The 20,610-nt window shown below is 39.5% G+C and overlaps 1 protein-coding gene across 2 annotated transcripts in view; it reads right to left on the reverse strand.

Moving 5' to 3' along the window:
- Window positions 1-3,864: 3,864 nt before the first annotated feature.
- Wdr7 (WD repeat domain 7) overlaps window positions 3,865-20,610 on the reverse strand; it is a 267,663-nt gene continuing 250,917 nt past the window's right edge. Inside the window, exons 25-26 of one of the 2 annotated variants that reach the window (XM_027402761.1) lie at window positions 12,649-12,753; window positions 3,865-6,473 (exon numbers count right to left, since the gene is read on the reverse strand). In XM_027402761.1, the coding sequence (XP_027258562.1) occupies window positions 6,270-6,473; window positions 12,649-12,753 (309 nt within the window). In that variant the 3' untranslated portion in view covers window positions 3,865-6,269. The remainder of the gene's footprint in view (window positions 6,474-12,648; window positions 12,754-20,610) is intronic. The other variant, XM_027402760.2, reaches the window with a different exon arrangement.

The raw sequence follows: 20,610 nt of genomic DNA on the forward strand, positions 1-20,610 counted from the left end.
GAGAGAGGTGGTAGGGACATACACTATTATCCTTAAGCAAATGGAGCATTAGGTTTTTTTTTTTTTTTGTGTGTGTGTGTGTGTGATTAAATACTGTTGAAGTATATCAGCTAGTGTCTTAGTATTCTAATACTGTGAAGAGACACCACGACATGGCAACTCTTATGAAGGAAAACATTTAATTGGGGCTGGCTTACGGTTTCAGAGGTTTAGTCTATTACTGTCATGGTGAGACATGGTGGATTACAGGCAGACATGGTGCCAAGAGAAGAAGCTGGAGTTCTATCTTGATCCACAGGCAGCAGTAGTCTGTGTCCCGCTGGCCAGACTTGAGTTTATAAAACTTCAAAGCTTGTCTCCAAAGTGACACACTTCCTCCAAAAAGGCTACAGCTATTCCACAAGGCCACACCTCCTAATAGTGCCACTCCCTATGGGCAAAGCATTCAAACACACAAGTCTTTGGGAGTTATAACTATTTAAACCAGCACAACTGGGAAGACCTTTCTGTTTCAGCTAGGGCTCTGTTCTGGGAGAGCAGACCTTTCGAGATCAATTGGAACTCCACTCCTCATTGTGAGCATGGGGCCTGATGCACATTTACCTGAAGCCATAGAAATGGCCCTCTTTACCCCTGACCAAATTGGAGCCCAGGGGAAGGGAGAGGAAGGAGAGTCTTCATCCAGTTGCTGTTCAAAGCAGAAACAGACACCCACAGCTAAGCACTGAACCATACTACTGGAATTCAGGTGTGGAGAGGGAGAAGGGTTGAGCAAAGGAGCCAGGACGGGGATGGAGAGACCTGCAGAAACAGTGGACCTGACCTACTGATAGAATGGAGACCATAGTCATAAATCTGGGGAAACAGCATTGGACCAAAAAGCCCTCTGAATGTGGGTGTCAGCTAGGAGCCCAAGACAGTCTATGGCTCCTCTGACAGTGAAGCCAGTCTTTATGCCTAGAGCACAATGGACTTTAGGAGCCTATTCCCTATGGAGGGATACTATTGCAGCCCAGATACAGCAAGGAGGGTCTAGACCCTCTCCCAAACTATATGATAGACTTTGAAGAGGGCCTCACTATCCCTGGAGAGGAGTTGGGGGTGGGTTGTGTGGGGAACATGGGAGGAGGGGAGGGTGAGGAAATGGGGGGATGGATATGCAAATATGAGTAATTAAAAATAAAAAATTTAAAAAAGAAATGGCCCTCTTTAATGTTGTCTGTGTCTCTGGCTCTCATGTTTAGCTTTTAATTGGTGACTAATCACTCTTAGCCTTTCATTGTCTCCCCTCAGTGCACTAGAATAGTCATCTAAACTGATTGTTGTTATAAATAAATTATATATTTATTTAATGTGTTTTGAGCATTTGTTTGCCCACATCTATGTGTGTGTGCCATGTGTGTGACTGGTGCTTGCAGAGGCCAGAAAAGGGATTTGGGTCCCCTGGAATTGGAGCCACTGCCAGCTGTGAGCCACCATGTGGGTGTTGAGACCCAAACCCTGGTCCTTTGTAAGAGTAGCTAGAGCTCTTAACCGCTGAGTCATCTCTTCCACATTACCTAAGTTCAGAGTTCTATTTATACTTTTCCTTACATCTCAAATGCCTGCTATGGTGGTTCCTCTAGTGTCACCCTCTATCAGTCTGCTGTCCATAGCCATCATCAGTGAGTTTTAAAGACTGTACATCTCCAGGGTGCTGGAGGCTATGTTTGCCCTTATTCCTTGTGGGTCAGTGGTGCCAAAACCTGTTGTAGAGTGTCTCCAAGGATTCTCCTGGTACCAACTGTCATAGGCTGGGTTCTTTGGGATGTAGACTGGAAAGGGGTAGAAGGAAAGGAGGAGGAGAGGAGGGAAAGAGGAAGGAAGGAGGGAGAGAACACAGAATATAGAAATTTATAGTGCAGTGTAGGATCAAGAATATAGGGAAGAAATATAGGTTGAGCAAAGGGAGGGGCTTAGTGGTGATGCAGCCAATGAAGGCTCCAGCTAACCTCCAATGTAGTCCTGAAGCTGTGAGGGCATATATTTTTACATTTCTTCACATCTAAAGGTTTTGGTGAGTAGCAAGAAGGTCACCCTTAGCATTCGGCAAAGAGGCTGGTGAAGACAAATAGAACCTTGGAGCTCTATCATGTTCACAGTGATCTTAGAGTGAAGATATTAGAGGGGATGTTCAAAGTGAAGATAGAAACAAAATATAACAACTTAATTCAGCACTTTCCAAAAGGCAGAGCCAATCATTTTTATTCGTTCCCAATAAATTCTAGATGTCTACTAAAAGTGTTCACTTACATTTATAGAACACTTAGTGGATATTGCCTTTTAATAGTGTAATCTCATAGATTTAACAGAGTGGCATCCATTTACTTGTTACCATAGATTGCAAACCAGACATGGTGCTGCAGGCTTTCTCTGTGGATTCTCAGATTATCCAGTAGTTTTGGCTATCTGCATTCTTACTTTGAAATAACCAAACAGAACATTTGCAGCCAGACCTATCTCCTCAGAAAAGAGTGGCATTTACTAATGAAAGGTAGTCTCAGTAATCTCTTTCGCAAGCCCGATGAGAATCAGCTATGAGCACTAACCTGTACTTAAGATTCTTTTGTCCTTTTGAGCTTTTCTGAAAGGTCTGGCAACATGTGGCTTCCTTGCCTTACCTGTAGGAAAATAATCCAATTTGTGCATGGTCAGACCCAACATGAACTACAAAACATTATAGAAATAAGGAATGTGAATACCTTATGTCATCATGCTACATTCATATTTTTGACTCTACAGAATTTAAAAAGACAATATCTTCAAATACCCAATGGTGGGCTCAGATCATTTTAATAACAATGCCAAATACAGGCTCCTCAATAGGTAGTTTCTTTTCAGCTTGTAAACAACAAAAAGAACTGGAACATATAATTTTTGAAATTCTTCTGGCTTCTCTGTTTGACCTTTGGTATTTGTATGTATTGACAATCTCTAAACCCATGTACAAAAACACCTTGAAGTGTCAAGCTTTAAAAAACGAGTCTTTTCTTTCTCCTGCGAGCTTGTATTATCTTGGCCTTGTCAAAATATATTCTCTAGTTAGAGAGTGGAAATATTTCCCTCCTGGCTCTGAAGTATTGATTTTCTCCAACACTCAGTTCTGTCAGTCAGGCAAAGGGGTGAAAGGTGAAAGTTCACCCAGCATCGCTTGTCTTTACCTTCCTATTAATGTCATGCCCTTTCCACATTTGATCAGTTTATGTGATCCCCTACCACAGAGAACTGTTACTGCTCTTATTTTCCTACAAGGACACATTTAAGCTATCGTTGTCTAATTCTTGGGGATGATTATGCTGTTATACATGACTGACTAGAGTCCAGCTGCTCTGTGAAAAGCCCGAGGAGAAATGTACAGTCATTATTTACTTGTAACGCTCTGTGAGTGACCAGAATTTCTGTTATTCTTACCTCAGCCATTCAAATTCAACTTCAAACTGAATATTACATGAAATGAATTTAATGATCTCAGTCTGGTTTCCAGGTAGACCCCTCTGGTCATGAGTCCTGATAAGGCTCAATTTGGTACAAAGTCTATCTGTTTAGGTGCAAGTGAGGCTGGAGATAAAGCATCATGAATGCAATTGCTCTGCCCAAGCCACAGAGGGTGCTGTTGAGTTTCTCCATCTGGTCTCAAGTTTCTGACTGTGGGTAAGAGCCTTCACCACTGCTCTACTGTCCTTTGAGAACAAAGTTGCTTTTCCTGCAACTTGCTCTCCAGTGAAATGAAGAGCTAGAAACAGGAGGGCAAGAGTAACATATGGTTTCAACAAAGAATATTTAAGAGGGACCACAGTAAACAGTAAAAACAGAGTAAAAGCAATCTTCAGTACAATTCAGTTTTATTTAACACAAGTATATACACATCAATTTTAAACGCATACAGAGTCTATTAAATGGAGTCATCTAGAAATGTCTTAGGAGACAGACATCTTAATTCATTCACTATATGCAGTTCAAACATGACAGCATTTTCATATAGGTGTCACATCATGTCACCTTTTGCTTGCAAATCACCAGTGAAGCCACATAGGTCTTTATACTTACAAGGATAGGTCCAAATGCTGTGTCAACAAAATCAGTGAGACACTATGAGTGTACACTTCAGTGTTAACGAATATAAGCTGAGATGAAGCTGGGTGCTGTGGTTGTGAAAATAGCCAAGGACAGCATTATGTTAATTAGAATGTAAATGATACTTTATCAGTTAGAGATTCTTCTAGCATGAAGTTTTTATGCACAGAGTTTTGCAGTCTTGTGCTCTTCTGACTATACATACAGGGTATGGAAGGACTGGCCCAGACCTAAGACCAGAGATTTGTCCCTGTGACCTCACTGCTTTGTACCCATCTCTATGATAGGTGCCACATGTTGCTCTCCAGTCCCGTGTCACTTTCCTAATGTATGGAACACTTTGATTAAAAAAGTGTCTAAGGTGTGAGTTTGTCCTATCATTCCATATGGTTTAACTCCTTCCTCTGAAGTCCATAAAGTAAACCCGTGCTGGGCAGACAGCAATCTCTGGAGCCTGCCACACATTTCTCCATCTACATCAAAATACATCAGCTTGTTCGCCGAAGTCTACACTGTACAGTTTTTTATTTCTTTCTTGGAAGCTACATATATAATCATTATAAATACAATATACATGCATGTGAAATACATTCACTTTTGAAAGAGCCCCAACATCGAAAACCAAGAGACAGTATAGAGTTTTGACCAATGAAAATAACCTATGTCAGTAGGCAAAAGACATTCTGAGGATGTTAGCTTTTTCATAGGTTCTTTAAAGGATTGTAAACTATGTATTTATTCACGGACCTTGCTCCTACTTTCCTACATATTACACAAACTTTGACAATCTATGTGTTTAAGACTAAATGCTATCATTATCATTTTTGTTCCTCTGTTAATATTACATATTTGCTTTGAACTCAATAACTCCCTTTCTATTTTTGTATTTAATAAACCATCTTGTGTAACTAGCCAATCAACCAACATACAAATCAACCCCCACCCTGCTGCTAATATATATCAAATTTTTAGGAACAACTCGTACAAAATACTGTGTTATAGATTTTTCTTCTATTACAATAAGATCAACATAATTTGACACAAGAAGAGAGTAGAGTTAAAGTTTGTGTTGAAGCAGTGAACGCTTTCATTGTAGCATCCACCCGGACAGACTGGCAGTCATCATATTTTTCTGTACACTGAACAATGTGCCTACGTAGTTATTAGATTCTAGGGTGTTTACTTAAAGGAAATGCCTTCCTAGTGTTCTTTCATTGGTCAGTATTTGGAAAGCGAGGTTGAAATGACCACTGTGAGTGATATCGCCATACACACGAGAACTGCAGGTTGTGAAGTTCCTGAAGAGGAGGCCTTTCCAGAACAGAAGAATCTATAGTGACACACGGGAGAGCCTCCACTGTACAAATCTGTGATGCTTCCAAACTTGGTTCTTTGTTGAAAGTTTCCTTAGAAGGTTAGCTATAGTCACCACATGGTGAGTAGGGGTGATCTGCATTTTAAACTAGGAGATATACTAACATTTAAGCAGGAAATGAGCATTTCAGAAAGCTAGCTATCTGGAAAAGTATTTTCTAAAAGGAAAAATACACATGTATTTTAATATTTTCTCATTAATCTCAAATCAGGATTGGTGTTACTGACAAGGCAGTGGCTAAATTCTAGGAAATGGAATTGAATAACTGCCTATCAATGCTAGCAGGAAAAATACAATGTAAACATGAAATAGGTTTGGTAAACAACAGTAAGTTTGGGAAATCCAAAGGGATGTCATTTCAATAATGAGGACTCTGCATTGCCCCAGAATCCAGGTCAGAGCTGAGCTTCCAGAGCTGACAATGAGGATCAGGGCTGGGATACAATCACAGTGGTTATTGATTTTCAGGCTTTTGTTACATCAAGCAACAAGAGCATCTCCAGGAGCCACCAGCTCTTCCCTCCTATCTCTGGCAGGGAAAAACTACCTACTGACAGAATGGCCACATCCTGTTGAGTGGTATGTGTGCCTTTAAATTGATAGGCTGCCCGAGTGGAGTCTGCCCCCAAGAAGCATGCACAAGTGACACAGACCTGGCCATGCCCCTGGATGGCGCTGAGGAGGGTGGTTAGCAAGCAACACTCCAGTATCAGTAAGGACAGAACAGCACTGGCCTAGACAATATAGAATTAACAGGCAGCCAGGGCAGCGGACAGCAGTGTTAGACCATGAAGCGGTGTTCCTTCCCATCATGGGCCATAAGGATAACATTCCGGTTGGAAGTCCAGATGAGGCGGGCCAGCTTAAGGGCATTGTGGGAGCCAGGGGATGCTGGCTGAACTGGAGGTACCTGGTAGGTCTTAATGCAGCGCAGCTGAGGTGCTGAGTTTAGCATACCAATGCTTCCCAGGAGTGATGTGTTCATCTGTAGGGAGAGGGGGCACACATGTCACTTTAAGCATCCTTCCCTCTTCCTCCAAAGAGAGTAGCTTATTTCTTCTACCCACTCTCTCCTACTGAATGATAATTCACACTCAGCTCAGCTTTGAGTTAGTCTAACTCTAAATAGCTCCTCTCAGTAGATTTCAAATTGCTATGATGACATTTATGTAAACACATAAACCTTGAGAAATTTTACTTTGTGAGTAGAGTCCGACAGTAGAGAGTCCATTGATCTTGAGGAAAGAAACTAAATTAAGGCTGCTAATAAAACAGTTCAGTTAGACAATATTTGGTTTATAATTAGTTGAGGAAAGTGAAGTACAACCATGCTGCAGATAGAGAGCTGACTGGGTCATGCCCTAAGCCCCATTCCCATCACCAACCACTATTACTCCCATCTGCCTTTTCAAACATTCTGGGAAAACATTCTCTCTCTCTCTCTCTCTCTCTCTCTCTGTCTCTCTCTCTCTCTCTCTCTCTCTCTCTCTCTCTCTGTGTGTGTGTGTGTGTGTGTGTGTGTGTGTGTGTGTGTATGTACTTCATGCGTGTATGCATGTGGTTAGAAGTTCATGTCATGCATCATCTACAATCACTCTCCAACTTATATATTAGGGCAGTATCTCTCCCTGAACCTGTGCCTCACAAATTCAGCTTGTCTGGCTAACCCACTTGCTCAGGGTTAGCTAGACTAACCTAATTTCTCTGCCTACTAAGTACTGAGATTTCAAGGGGGCTACCACACCTGTCCAGCATATATGTGGGTGCTGAGGATCCAAACTTAGCTCCTCAGTGCTTTACCCATTGAGCATCTCCTCAGCCCTCAGCTTCTTCTTTTCAAGAGAGAGACAAGAAGCACTTTCACCCCACCACCCTGCTACCCTACTAAAGACAATGTGTTTTTCATGCTTTACTGACAACATCTTTTTATCACTTGGCCATTTTTGACTTTTTAAGATTTTTTTCTGGGTTTGATTAAAAAATGTGATTTTTCTTAGTCCATTCACAAAAAGTGAAAACAATATAAAATTTATAGATCATGAACAACTATGTAATTGGATTAAGGTGTCGAATATCAAATGGTTGTTGTCTAAGTGGGCTGGTTTTGGAGTCACTGAGTTTGAAGGTTTCTTGAAATGCTAAATATTACTTTGGCGACTTCAATATGCATTATTTGTGCTACCATAAATCACAGAGGGCGCATTCTGAAAACTGGGAAGAAGGCTTGGAAATAATCTTCTTCCTCTGCACCAATATTCACTTCCTATTCCTCTGGTGAATACAGCATCTTCATCTACATGGACCACATGCTAGCTATGTGGGCAAAACATGCCTATCATGACCCAGCTGCACCAGCAGTTGAAATCCTAGCAGATCTTAGGACCTTTAAGATATGTGGCTATGATACCATGCTCTGAATTTGGATCAAGGCAGAATACAAGCCATTCCTTTTCCAGCCCTTCTCAGTAGCAGGATGGTGTCAGAGGGCGTAAATCATGGCATCTCTAGCAGGGTGCGTGCAGGTTCCACTGACATTTTCACAATTTAAATCATCTTGAGTAATAACCCTTTTAAGATGACTAATGTTACTGATTTTCCTGCATTAATAATAGTGCCGAACACAACACAAGAGGTGAAAAAAATCACTAGTGTACGAGGTCACATTTTAAACCAAATGTATAGTCATTGTTAACTCTTTCTGCTAAAGTACAGTTCAAGACAAGTGGTACCTCACCTGACATCCTTTCAAGGTCTCTTTCCTGGTTTCTTTTCCTAAAAAACTCCACACTAGATAAAAACCTAAGCTTTACTGCTGCATGGAGGCTTTCTACTGTTTAACATGTCAGTAACAATGGTGAACTCAATTTGCTAGTATCACATCTACAAAACCCAACAGTATAGAATTAGTCCTCATAAAACAGATCCAATTGACCCAGGAAATTAATGGTTAAAACAAACTGGCATTAATAGGTGTACAGTGCTGTAAAAATATGATATCTCAGTTGATAAAGAGCTACAAAGTATTTTTCATTCCTTATGGATTTGCTATGAAAATATGTATGAAGCTTGATTTCTGTTGGTGGCTGAAGATGCAAAGGGCAATAACGGAACTTGGCTGTTCCTCAATGTAGCCATTACAAGAAATGGACTGAGAGCTAAAGGACAAGAGTATCTTGTAGAATGCCATCGATGGGCAAATTTTCTGAAAAGTCATCATTACATCTGGGTTCCTATAAGCTGAGTCATTCCTGTTCTGCTCAATGCTTCCACTGAACAACCTTCCAACTTAAACAGGGTATGCCAAATTCTCAAAGGCACATTGTTGGGTTTTGGTGATGAAGGGCCACATGTTTATTAGATTTCACCTCTCTACGACCATCCTTTCTTACAACCCTTCAAATGAGGACTGGCCTGTGTTTCCAGGGTGAAGGTTAATCACTGAAACAATGATCCATTCTGCTAGTCAAGATTATAGATATTTTCTTATTCATTGATGTCTGGCTATAAACTATGCTAAACTCAAAGAAACTTAAACTTTGAATGAAAGCTACATGGAATTACAAGATTTAGGCATATTAAGCAGTTTCTCTTATTAGAGTATTATAAATATTATGAAAGTTTAAATAAAATTATAAAAAGGAAAAAATTCTTCAAGCCTTACTTCCTTGTGACCATCACTGTCAGCACTTTGATAAACAACCTTTGAACCTCCCAACTCACTCATATACCCTGCATACACATGCACAATGTCTGTAGACACAAGCCACAGATGCACATACAACCACATGCATACTCAAACACCTGGCACTCATGAAAACTGTACACACGATGATACACACATACATCATATACATTCTCAAACAAGCATCCTGTACTCATGTGCACACATAGTACACACGCATGCACATTTAAACACCACACACTCACATGACATGGTATGCACACATAAAACACACATACATACTCACACACACACACACACACACACACACACACACACACACACACACACACACACACACACACACACACACACAGATCTAAGAAACAGGCTCACATTAAAACGTACTTTTACAACCAGGCGGTGGTGGTGCATGTCTTTAATCCCAGCACTCAGGAGGCAGAGGCAGGCGGATCTCTATGAGTTCGAGACTAGCCTGGTCTACAAGAGCTAGTTCCAGGACAGCCTCCAAAGCCACAGAAAAACCCTGTCTTGAAAAAACAACAACAAAAAAGTACTTTTACAACCTTCCTTTTCAATTCAACAACATGCTAAGGAAATCGTTGTGATAATGATATAGATTTGCATCACTGTTTTTGAATGGCTGACTAGCACTCCACTGTATGATGGAGTAAATACAAAGGAACCAGTATCTATTTAATGTATTAACATGTTTGAAAAAGAAGATTTATTTGTTAGGTGGTATTGATAAAATTTGCATGAGAGAATTAAGGATGTTTTTTTATTACCAAACTCTCCTCCCTGGAATACCAAAAAGACATACTGGAGTGAAACATTCAAATTGTAGGAATATGGTTTGTTGTTGCCAGATCACACTGTTTAACAGCTAAGTATATGAACTGACTAAAAGCCAACAATGGCTTCTCCTTTTCCTCAGAAATATGCATCACAACACTAGCTGTGTGAAGATTATTTTCTGAACAGAGAAACACATATAGATATAATTCATCAAACAGAAAATGTTTTAATGCTTGCCCCAAAGTAAGTAATGCTGCATACAAACCTTTTACTGAGTCTTACTTGAGTAATTACCCAACCAATATTTCTCATTAACACTCATTTCTCAGCAAAGATTTTATAGTGATAGTTTTAGTAAGGCTCTATATTAATAAGACTTCATTAAGTTTTCAAAATATATTATAGTACACTTCCTGGAATGATCAAAAGTCTTCTCAGACACCATTAGAACTGAGCAGCATGAATCTATGTCAGTGAAGCAGCAGTAGATTCACCCATTGCACTCAGACTCTCTTTAATTCCGACAAAAGCCACTACGATTCAGAGAGCTGTCGTTGCATTTTCTTGGACAGCCAGAATGATCTCTTTCCATGCCTTCCATTTAAATTTGGAGACGGGGTGTGGTACAGCTCAGGCAATACAGGAGTTGGCTGCACCTTCAATTCTGATGCTGGTTTAGAGAAGCAAGGGGGGAGTGGTTGAACTGTCTAGTGCTCTGGAATATGCAGATGGCACCAGGCAGCCCTTGGAGCAGGGGAACTTGTGGGGCCATGTTCATAGGCTCAGTTGCATTTGAAAAGCCCAGGAATGTGAGCAAGCCAGCAAGGGGGACTGGAAAAAGAATCAGAAATATAACACCTAGGATATGGCCTTGACTTTCAAAATAAGAAAGAACACCTACTATCTGTAATTCTACCCACGTACTGGGTAGAGATCTGGATAGGAGCAGAAAGTGTTTCAAGAAAGAGATGAACAAATATATTCAAATAGAACCGTAATGTTATAGACAAGGGCAAGAAAAAACTTACTATTCAACAAATTCAAGAACATATTGAAAAGCTATCAAATTGGGTTTATCTTTTAGATAACACTGTATGCTTTTAGTTGAACAAAAGTTGGAATGGAGTAAAAAACAAATCCAAACCAACCAAATAAACAAAACAGAAGCTTGGTTTGTTCCTTATAAAAAGGCCAACATGGGAAAAGCTAGTCTCCTTTAGAACTAGGCCCTGGGACTTGCTAATCTCTCTATCTCCAGTGTGGGCCAGAACCTAGCACCTGGGGTAGGCAATGTGTGTCTATCTAAGACTCCAGAAAAATAGGAACTAAAGGAAAGTACAAATGGTATAATGGTAGAGGGCCTACTGGGACAGACATGAGTGGGGGAAAAACCATGATTGGGTAAGTTCTCAGAAGGCCCCATGCTCTAATCCCACCTGTGGATACCTAGTGGACCCGTAAGGGATCACAGCAGAAAAACACCAGTCCTGTGGTTCCTCAGAATTGGAAATGATGATTGGGTGAGATTCCCTGATTGATGGAGTTTAATATGAGTTAATTAAGGTGCTGGAGACACTTTCTTGGGAAAAAAAGGACAATGAGAAAACCTGGAAGGCTAAATTAGATTAAAAAGTAGAAAAAGGTTCTGACAGATTTCAGTAAACTGTTGTCAATTAAACAATTTATTGTATTCTGCTTACATCCTATCAGCTATTGATTTTGTTTTAAAACCATCAAGCTGTGTTTAAGCCTTTTCAAAACTTTAATTTATTTTTCAGCTTTTAAAGCAATATGCTGGTCTTATGTAGTGCATTGACATCTTCTAAAAATAAAGTTCCATAAAAATTTTGGAATAACTACTGGGTGGGCATTTCCTGGTAATATTTTTCCAATTGTCAGGACTAAAAAGAGTTAAAAAGAAGAGGAAATGGTGCTTATTAGTAGTCCCCTATAAAAATTAGCTGCTCAAAACTAGCATTTGGTTTAATAAAATTAAATACATATATTCCCATGAAACGCCAGACAAAGATATTCCAGGTTTTTTTTTTTTTTTTTAAATGTCCTGCATAGTTTAGAAATTCAGAACATTATGTGAATACCAGGCCTGGTAATACATGCCTATACTCCCAGCACTTGAAAGGTGGAGGTAGGAGAATACTGAGTTCCTGGTAAGCCTTGGTTATTAGGAGACAAAGGTAAATTAATAAAATATTAGGAAAGTACCCAGGGCTCTAAGCTCCACTTGAGCAGAACCAAAGACCTTGTTAGAATGCCTATTGTAAACCAGTATCTTGAGTGCAGCTTCCCCTAGATTCCTATCCAGCCAAACTCCACCTGTGTTCTTGCTCCACATCTCATGGTTCCACCAGGTGTGCCTTGCTCTGGACGGTTTCCCACCATCTCTTTCTCAGATTCTCTGTATTGTAATTGCTTGTGCGTTTACCTGTGTCTCCTTCAGAGTGGAGCCCTGGAAGAGCAGGCACTCCTTCCTTCTCTGCCAGATTGCTAACAGGTTCTCAGCATCCTGCATGCTGGCACTGAGCACACAGTCAATAATTTGAACATTTTACATTTGTGTAAGGGAGAGAGAAAGGGCACGGAGGAAGGCTGGCATATAGGCCCAACAGGAAGTACTTCCCACCAAGGCACACCGTGTAGTACATATTTAAGACCTGCTTACCTGCCAGAAAGAAATGTGGCTGTCAGTATTGGAGTAGGTGGCAAGATAACGCCCATCAGGAGCAAAGGACACTGCAGTGATTGGTCCCTTGTGCCCATGGATTGTCTGAAATGAAATTAGTAGGTCATTAGTGACATTTATTTCATAGAACTCTGATGAGTACTTCTGTGAACACACTCAATGTTGAACAGGTGATATCATAGATACTGCAAACAGAAATATTCTTTATTTATTAAATTGGGTTATAAAAAAGAAGGAAAGGAAAAAATCTTTCACATATGTAAGGGCTTCAATCTTGTTCTGAGGAGTGGGTCTGTCATCCAGTTTGAAAGGCATTATGAGCCCAAAGAGAAAGTCCATATTAGTGAACAAATCAGAGTTTCAACTCTACATTACGAGGAAGAATTTTGAAATTAATTAGAAAGCTGTGATGGTTATTCTTATTTGTCAACTTGACTACATTGAGGATTAACTAAAAACCAAATGGCTGGGCACACCTGGGAGGGAATTTTTTCTTCAATTAAAATTTCTGAAGTAGGAAGATCCACCTTTAATCCAGATGTTTGAGGTGGGAGATTTACTTTTAATCTGAGTCACATCTTCTGCTAGCAGCCTACATAGAGGGCATGGAAGGAGAAAACCTGCTCTCTTTAGCTACTTGCTGTCACTCACAAGTCTATTCTATGACCAGTTACAGCCTACTTCTTCAGGATCATGGTGTATACTGAAGACCAGCTGAGACATTCAACTTAGTGGACTGAACAACTACTGGATTCTTGAACCCCTCACTGATAGACAATTATTCTGGATTTGCTATGTAACAGCTTGTAAGTCACTCTAATAAAACCTCTTTACCCCTTTTTGTAGAGACAGAGATTTATTCTACCAGTTCTGTCCCTCTAGCGAACCCCAACTAATATAAAAGGCCAAAAAAAAAAAATCAAAAATATCCAAATTACCCAGGAACTTAGTTATCTGAAGTGAAAACCAATTAAACTTACAATTCCTTGCTCTGAAAGAAGTTAAAGACTAATTTCAACTCCTTAATAATTACACATTTTTCATATTTTAACCTTGATTTTATACTAATAACACCATGCTTAACTCCATGCAGCTGCAATTACTAAGCATATATACATGTTTGCACTGGAGGAATGGGCACATATAAATCAAACACTATTAAAAACATGTTAACAGGAACAGTCTTGAACCTTTGCCAATAGCTATCATTGATTTAACAATGAATAATGAAAAGGAAGCTGTATTTTAGAGTAGATCTCTGATAAGAGGCCTTTACTAATAAAACAACATACTCATCCAATGATATTAATAATTACTGAAAACACTCCATGCTAAGGAAATTGGCATAACATTGTAACCTAACCCATATTCAACCGTTAAACACCACACCTCCACCATGTTACTTAATATCCAGAGTCTTCCCTTGGTCTTTAATGGAGTGGGGATGAGTCCCAGAGAGCACAGATTTGTGGTGTCATTCGGGCCACACATGCTGTAAATTTTTATAAGACTTTTACATAATGCATATCTGAAAACTCAAATGAAAAAGACTAGGGAGGACAGAGACATGAGCCAAGCACATTCTTAATGTCCTTTGCTATCTTCTTTCCTGTCATTTGGTTAATGGTCAGGTACTCAAAGGAAGAATGCTATTCTGGTAATACAGACCCGGCAGTAGAGGGCATGGAAGCTAAGTCAGACTGTGCATTCAGCTCACTACTTATTCACTGTGGAACCAGGGTCACATTATTTAACCTCAGAGCATCAATATCTATAACATAGGGGTGATGATGTTCATAGTGATTATATGTGTGTCAAAGAGCTTTGTGAAAATTAAATGAGCTAATATACATGTTGTAACCCACACATAAAAACTCAGCAAATATTATTGACATTTTTTGTTACGCTTGCTTACCTAGGAATGACCACACAGATCTAACAAACCACATAACTCAATTGTTTACTGTTTCTTAAATAACCCCTCACCCACAAATTCAGAACCGTTTATGCCCAAATCAGTTTCACTAGGCTCCTAGATTACTTAGAAATAGACTTCAGGCTGTGCCCTCATTAGACAAAGACACTTGGGAGCTATCCAAGGTGCTGACAACAGGTGTGCTAAATAGAGCAATGGGTACTTACTTGTGCTGAATAGCTAGTGAAGGAAACCAGTGTATTCAAACATCAAGAATGCTAGGATGAAAATTATTCTAGGCAGAAGAAAAATCTTTAAGAAGTTAAATGTCTACTGCCACTTACTAGACCAGCTGAAAGAACTCAATGGGAAAGCACTTCCATTTTTAAAAATTAGTATCCAGTTCTGGAAAACCATAACAAAAACAAGCAAACACCTCACTTCCTTTGGGCCAATCTGAATCCCCCTCTTTTTTGGTTAGACAATTGGTTGGGGAGACCTTGGTTTAAAACAGAGGGTCATCAAAACCAATTATTATTATTATTATTATTATTATTATTATTATTATTATTACTAGTAGTAGTAGTAGTAGTAGTGTGGATTGAACACAGGGCCTTGAACATGATGCAGAATCCTAGCACAACCCCAGCCCTGGACTACAGGTATATTTTGTTTGTCCTGCAAACTGTTTAAAAAGGTTTGTGCCTGTATTTGTAACATACTGTGTCTCATGTAAACTGAGCTGCTGGAGAGACAGACCTGGCTCACACAAGGACATGTCATCTTAGACACTTGACCTTTACTAGTGTAGAACTGATACAATAGCAGACCTATGTACGGGCCAGACAAGCTTACCTACAGAATCTAGACTTTCCATTGCAAATATCTGATTCAAAACAGGACCCCCATGCTCTGGGATATGAGCAGCCATCTAAAGCCATAAACAGACTACAGATTTTCCTAAGAATACACTGGCCCTTCTTGAAAGCCTCAGTGTCCCAAGTGGAAGCAAAGCAAGCATGTTCTGGACATTGGCCCTCTGAATATCCACGCAGAATGCAAGATCTCCTTCTGATAGCATACTACCTGAATTAGTAACAAGTCAGCTACAAGATTTCATACCCAGCAGCCAGGTAGCACACTCTCTTGTAAAAGTCAGCCCTGCTAAATGCAGAAAACCAGACATCAGGCCCACATCTGCCCCATGCAGGATATGTCTGGCCAGTTCATCCTACATCTCACATTCTACAGAGAGCAGTGTTGAGGATATTCAGGACATCTACATGAAGGAAAACTCCACATTAGGACACATGGCTTCTTGTTAGATGCTATTTCTAACAGATGCTGTAAATAAGTTCCTAGAGATTTTTTTTGTTTAAAAAATCAGGAAAATAGTTTGTTTACTAGACATGTTTCTTTTTATGTTTAACAGTCATTACATAATCCATTGACATTTCCTTTTACTGCCAGGAAGCTCAGTCTGTGTCTAGTAATAAACACTACCTATGCATTCTGCCCATCTTTGTTCTGTTTTCATCTGGGTGGTCTGAAGTCCAGACATATGCCGAGTTTGAATTTAAATTTCTTGGAAGTATGTTTTGGACAAACTGGGGTTAGCCTTCAGAGCAGGTGAAAAGCCATGCAAGCAGGCACCTGCACACACCCATGAAAACATGTGTGTGTACATACATAAACACAGGTATATACATGTGTGATAAAATGTTGTTGGGTACCCCACAGAATTGCCTCTAAAGCAACCTAGAAGCTCCAGGAGCATGGCTACAGCTGACACAGGGGTTTCCTGTGGATGAGGAAATATGACTGGGGCAGGACAGCTGCTTTGCAGTCCAATGTGTTATAGCTGCTGAGTTTATCACCACCTCAGGCCTGGAGATACTTTGCCCCCCACTATAATGAAAGGTTGCCACTGTCATTTGTTCAGATTTTCTGTACTTGAAGACTGGTGCAGACATCACCTGAACTGACTTTAGACTCAACTGCATTGCATTAGACACCAGCCGTGGAGGATCTCACTGAACTTGTGACTTGTGAGGTGGCAAACCCAGTCTCAGACTAAACCCTAAAGGCCATTTTCAAAACAACAGGTGTCAAAAAGGTGACTGCCTTCTTATGTGCAAATGGATATCAATGTCTTGTTACGTATCATTTTTTAGTCAAAGGTATTGCTGTATTGAAAAGACAGAGATGAGATGAAGAAAATAATCAAATTTGGAAGTGCTAGGAGGAATAAGAGACATTCTACAATTATCCCAGGAAAGACACAGGATACTAGATTATTAAACACTCCAACCCATTGCCCAATGAAAGAAAAAGATCTGAGGGACAAGACTAATAATGAGCAGTGCTTATTTACATGGTCTAGTAATAAATATTTCCCATCCATTTCTCTCACTATGGTAATGTTCTCATCTATGTGGTTGAGACCCAAACAAAATATTTGTTACTTTTAGCAAAATTAGGAAAATTCATAAAAGTAGGTAAAATTTTGTTATCATAAATATCATATGCAAAAGGTTTGCAAACAAAACAAATAAATAAAAATAACACGGCCTGGACTTCACAACACCAAGGTCTTGGGGACCGAGAGGGAAGTGGATACCTTGAGAGCAGTATGGCTGAATCTGGAGTAAGGAGGCAGATGTAATTTGAGGGCATGGAAGCTCTGTTCCCAGTGGCTGTACATGGCCATAGAGGGCAAACATGCATCTCATGTTTGCACAAACATGATAGATGCCTGAAGTTAGGAAATACAATTGGAGATGGCCATAATATTCGGAAAATGCCCAGGGAATAAGCACAGAGTCCTGAAAAGGCAAGACACAGCAATATGGACATTATCTTGGTACTGATCCCATTTTATGATGGCTACCAATGCAAGGGTGGGTAAAGCTCTGGCCACTCTGCATGGTTTCTCTTACATACTCATATTCATAGCAGACAAATCAGAAAGGGCCACAGAAGAGGAGAGCCCAGAATATGATTTGCATGTCTTTCCAGGATCCCAACAGAGGAAGTCATAGATTTCACGGCAGGCTGGCAAGGAAGTAATCTTTCATAGCAGAGAAGAAACAAAGACTCTGAGGGACTGCCTTGCTTGCTAGGCAAAGAAAAAGCTCGTTCAAACATAGATATTTCAGATGAGTTCAAAAGTTAATATTGAATTATATCTGAGGAAAAATGTTCCCTGTTCTTTTCCTCCAAACAACTACTTTAGTAAAATTTCTGCAGATATTTAAGAGTCATCTACTCAAGGAAACAAGTGATAAGCTCAGCAAGTCACTAAGGTAGACATTCACCTTAAATCCAGTAAGCAGCGGATCATCTCACTATGGCTGCTCACAGGGCTTAGATCATAACATCACCATATAGTGGATCATTTAACTATGGCCAGTCACAAGGCTCAAGAAGACTAAAATTATCACTGCATGAAGCGTGCTCAAGCATTTCTGTGCAAGTACTCTTAGGACCTCATGATGTTGCCAAAAGGTTACCTTTTAAAATTTGCAGCAATGAGATCTATTTTTTACTGACAATTTATATCTCTAATTTTACCTTAATCTTGAACTTTATCAGTATCCACAGTTATGGTGTTTTATAATAGCAAGTATATAATAACTGTAAGGCCTTCCTAGTGTAATTTTAAAAGGAAAAAAGCTGTACCATTAGACATTAAGAAAGTTAATAAGGAACTGAAATGGACTTGACTGTTTACATATATGTACACACACACACACACACACACACACACACACACACACACACACACACACACGGTTCTTCACTTTAATGCGTAGATTCTTTTACTAATAATCACATTCACCAACTTTGTTCTGCTATAAGTTTAACCAATTCATGGAATCATAAGCTATAATCAATACAGGACACACTGGGTATTTTGCTATTACTTCTAGCCATATACTGTATATTTAATCAGCATTCCCTATAGATTTCTCAAAAAGATTCACTTCAATGAAAAGTAAATTAAACACCCTATTACTGAGATTAACTATAGAGGAAAGTGTATTTAATGCTCTTAAAGTAGGATACATGCATGCTTAATCCTTTGTATATTTAATGCAATCATATTGTCTAATGATGAGCAAAACTAAAACCTGAAGTTATTAGCCATGCCTCATTACAAAGGTTAAAGCATCAACACTTACACTGGTTCTCACTATTCCTAAGCTGGTGGAATATTATCCCCCACAGAAAAAAAAATCAAAAGGCTGTATTGCTTATGTCATAGGGATTATCAGTATGTAGATATTGCAACACTATTTAATTCATCAATGTCAGTTAGTTTATCCCCAAATGACATATAAATCACTGTTAGTAACTCACATAGCCAAAAGTACTATAGGTTTTTTTTTTTTTTTTTTTTTTTTTTTTTTTTTTTTTTTTTTTTTTTTTTTTTTAGGAATAGAGTCCATTTACTTGGCTTCTATCTTATAATTAAAACTTTTGGTAGCTCATCTTGTTATATTTATCCTTAAGTGTAGTCCCATTAAGATGTTAGAATGATACCAAATATATTTGTCTTCTCCTCAAGTGTATATTCATTTCAACTAGACAGTGATAGAAAATAATTCAATTCATTGACTAGTTCCAGTGCATCCTGTTAGGAAGATGCCACAGCAGGTTGACTCTCATTCCAGACTTGGCATAATATGAATCAAAAAGCAATATCTTAGCCATCCTCAGAAAAGAAGTAAGATAAAACAAACAAACAAACAAACAGAAAAACATTTTTTGACCCTCAAATCTCTTCCAAATCATTGTAAATCCACTAAGGGGCTTATGTGCCATGGGAAAGAATAGAGCCACTGAGGAAGGCTATGCTCCCTTCAAGACTAGAGCTGCAAGCCTGCATTTACCACAGTCTTTTATTTTGCATGATATTTTGAGTCTCCAGCAAGAAAGATCAGGCTCTTAATTTTCTAATCACTCTTAAAAAAAAAAAAAGAATTGCTTCATTCTCTGCCTGCAGAGGACACACAACTAAATGGATCCATGAAAACCACCAGCCACTGAGGAGTGTAGAGGGCAGCTGCAGATGAAGGTGGTGGAGACACAATGCTCCTTAGGCTGAGGTTTCTGGGAGCCAACCCTACACCTTCTTCCATCCTGAACAACAAAACCATGGCAGTTCTGTGTTCAGAGGCTTAAACTCCTGCAGTTGAATCCAGGACAGGGGGTTTGCTTCCTTTATTATTGTTGTCTGGCCAGTGGAGCCTGTGGGTCCTCACATGATTGTAATACAGCTAGAAACCTTAGAAACCTGAGCTCCCTCTAGAAGGGTTCCTGTTGGTTGATCCTGAACTTGGATCTATTTGACTCGGTCTCCTGAATGCCTACATTATAGGCATTTACCACCATACCTGACTATTTTCTTTGAAAAAATAAGGGTGGAAATACACACACACACACACACACACACACACACACACACACACACACACTCTGAAAATTACTTCCAGTCCTACCTATTTTTAGAAGAACTTGTAAAAAAAAGGAAGCCCTCCTGATTAGATCCCATCCTTTTAAGGAACTACCATGAATCATTGGATATGTCCTTCCAGGTTTACTTTTAAGAGTTTGTATTTATTATCATTAATTGTGACTGTATATGATGTGTATGTATGTCTGTGTGTGTTGCCATGAAGCATGTGTGAAGGTCAGAGGACAACTTTGTGGAATTGGTCCTCTCTCCCTTTTTTGTTTGTTTAAGATAGGGTCTCTCTATGTAATTCTGGAAATTACTATGTAGACCAGGCTGGCCTTAAACTCACAAAACTCTGCCTGCATCTCCCTCCCAAGCACTGGAATTACAGACATGTGTCACCATGCCCTTCAATCTTTTAATACCAGTTCCAGGGACCTAATATTAGGGGCTGCCAGGCTGGTGCAGTGATTATCGTTTTACCTATTCACTAATCATCTCCCCAGCCCATCCTCCAGATTCTGTATTAGCTTGTCTATGAAATCATACAACTTGTCATCTACAA

The sequence above is a fragment of the Cricetulus griseus genome, chromosome 2 (genome assembly GCF_003668045.3).
Source record: "Cricetulus griseus strain 17A/GY chromosome 2, alternate assembly CriGri-PICRH-1.0, whole genome shotgun sequence".
NCBI classification, from domain to species: domain Eukaryota; kingdom Metazoa; phylum Chordata; class Mammalia; order Rodentia; family Cricetidae; genus Cricetulus; species Cricetulus griseus.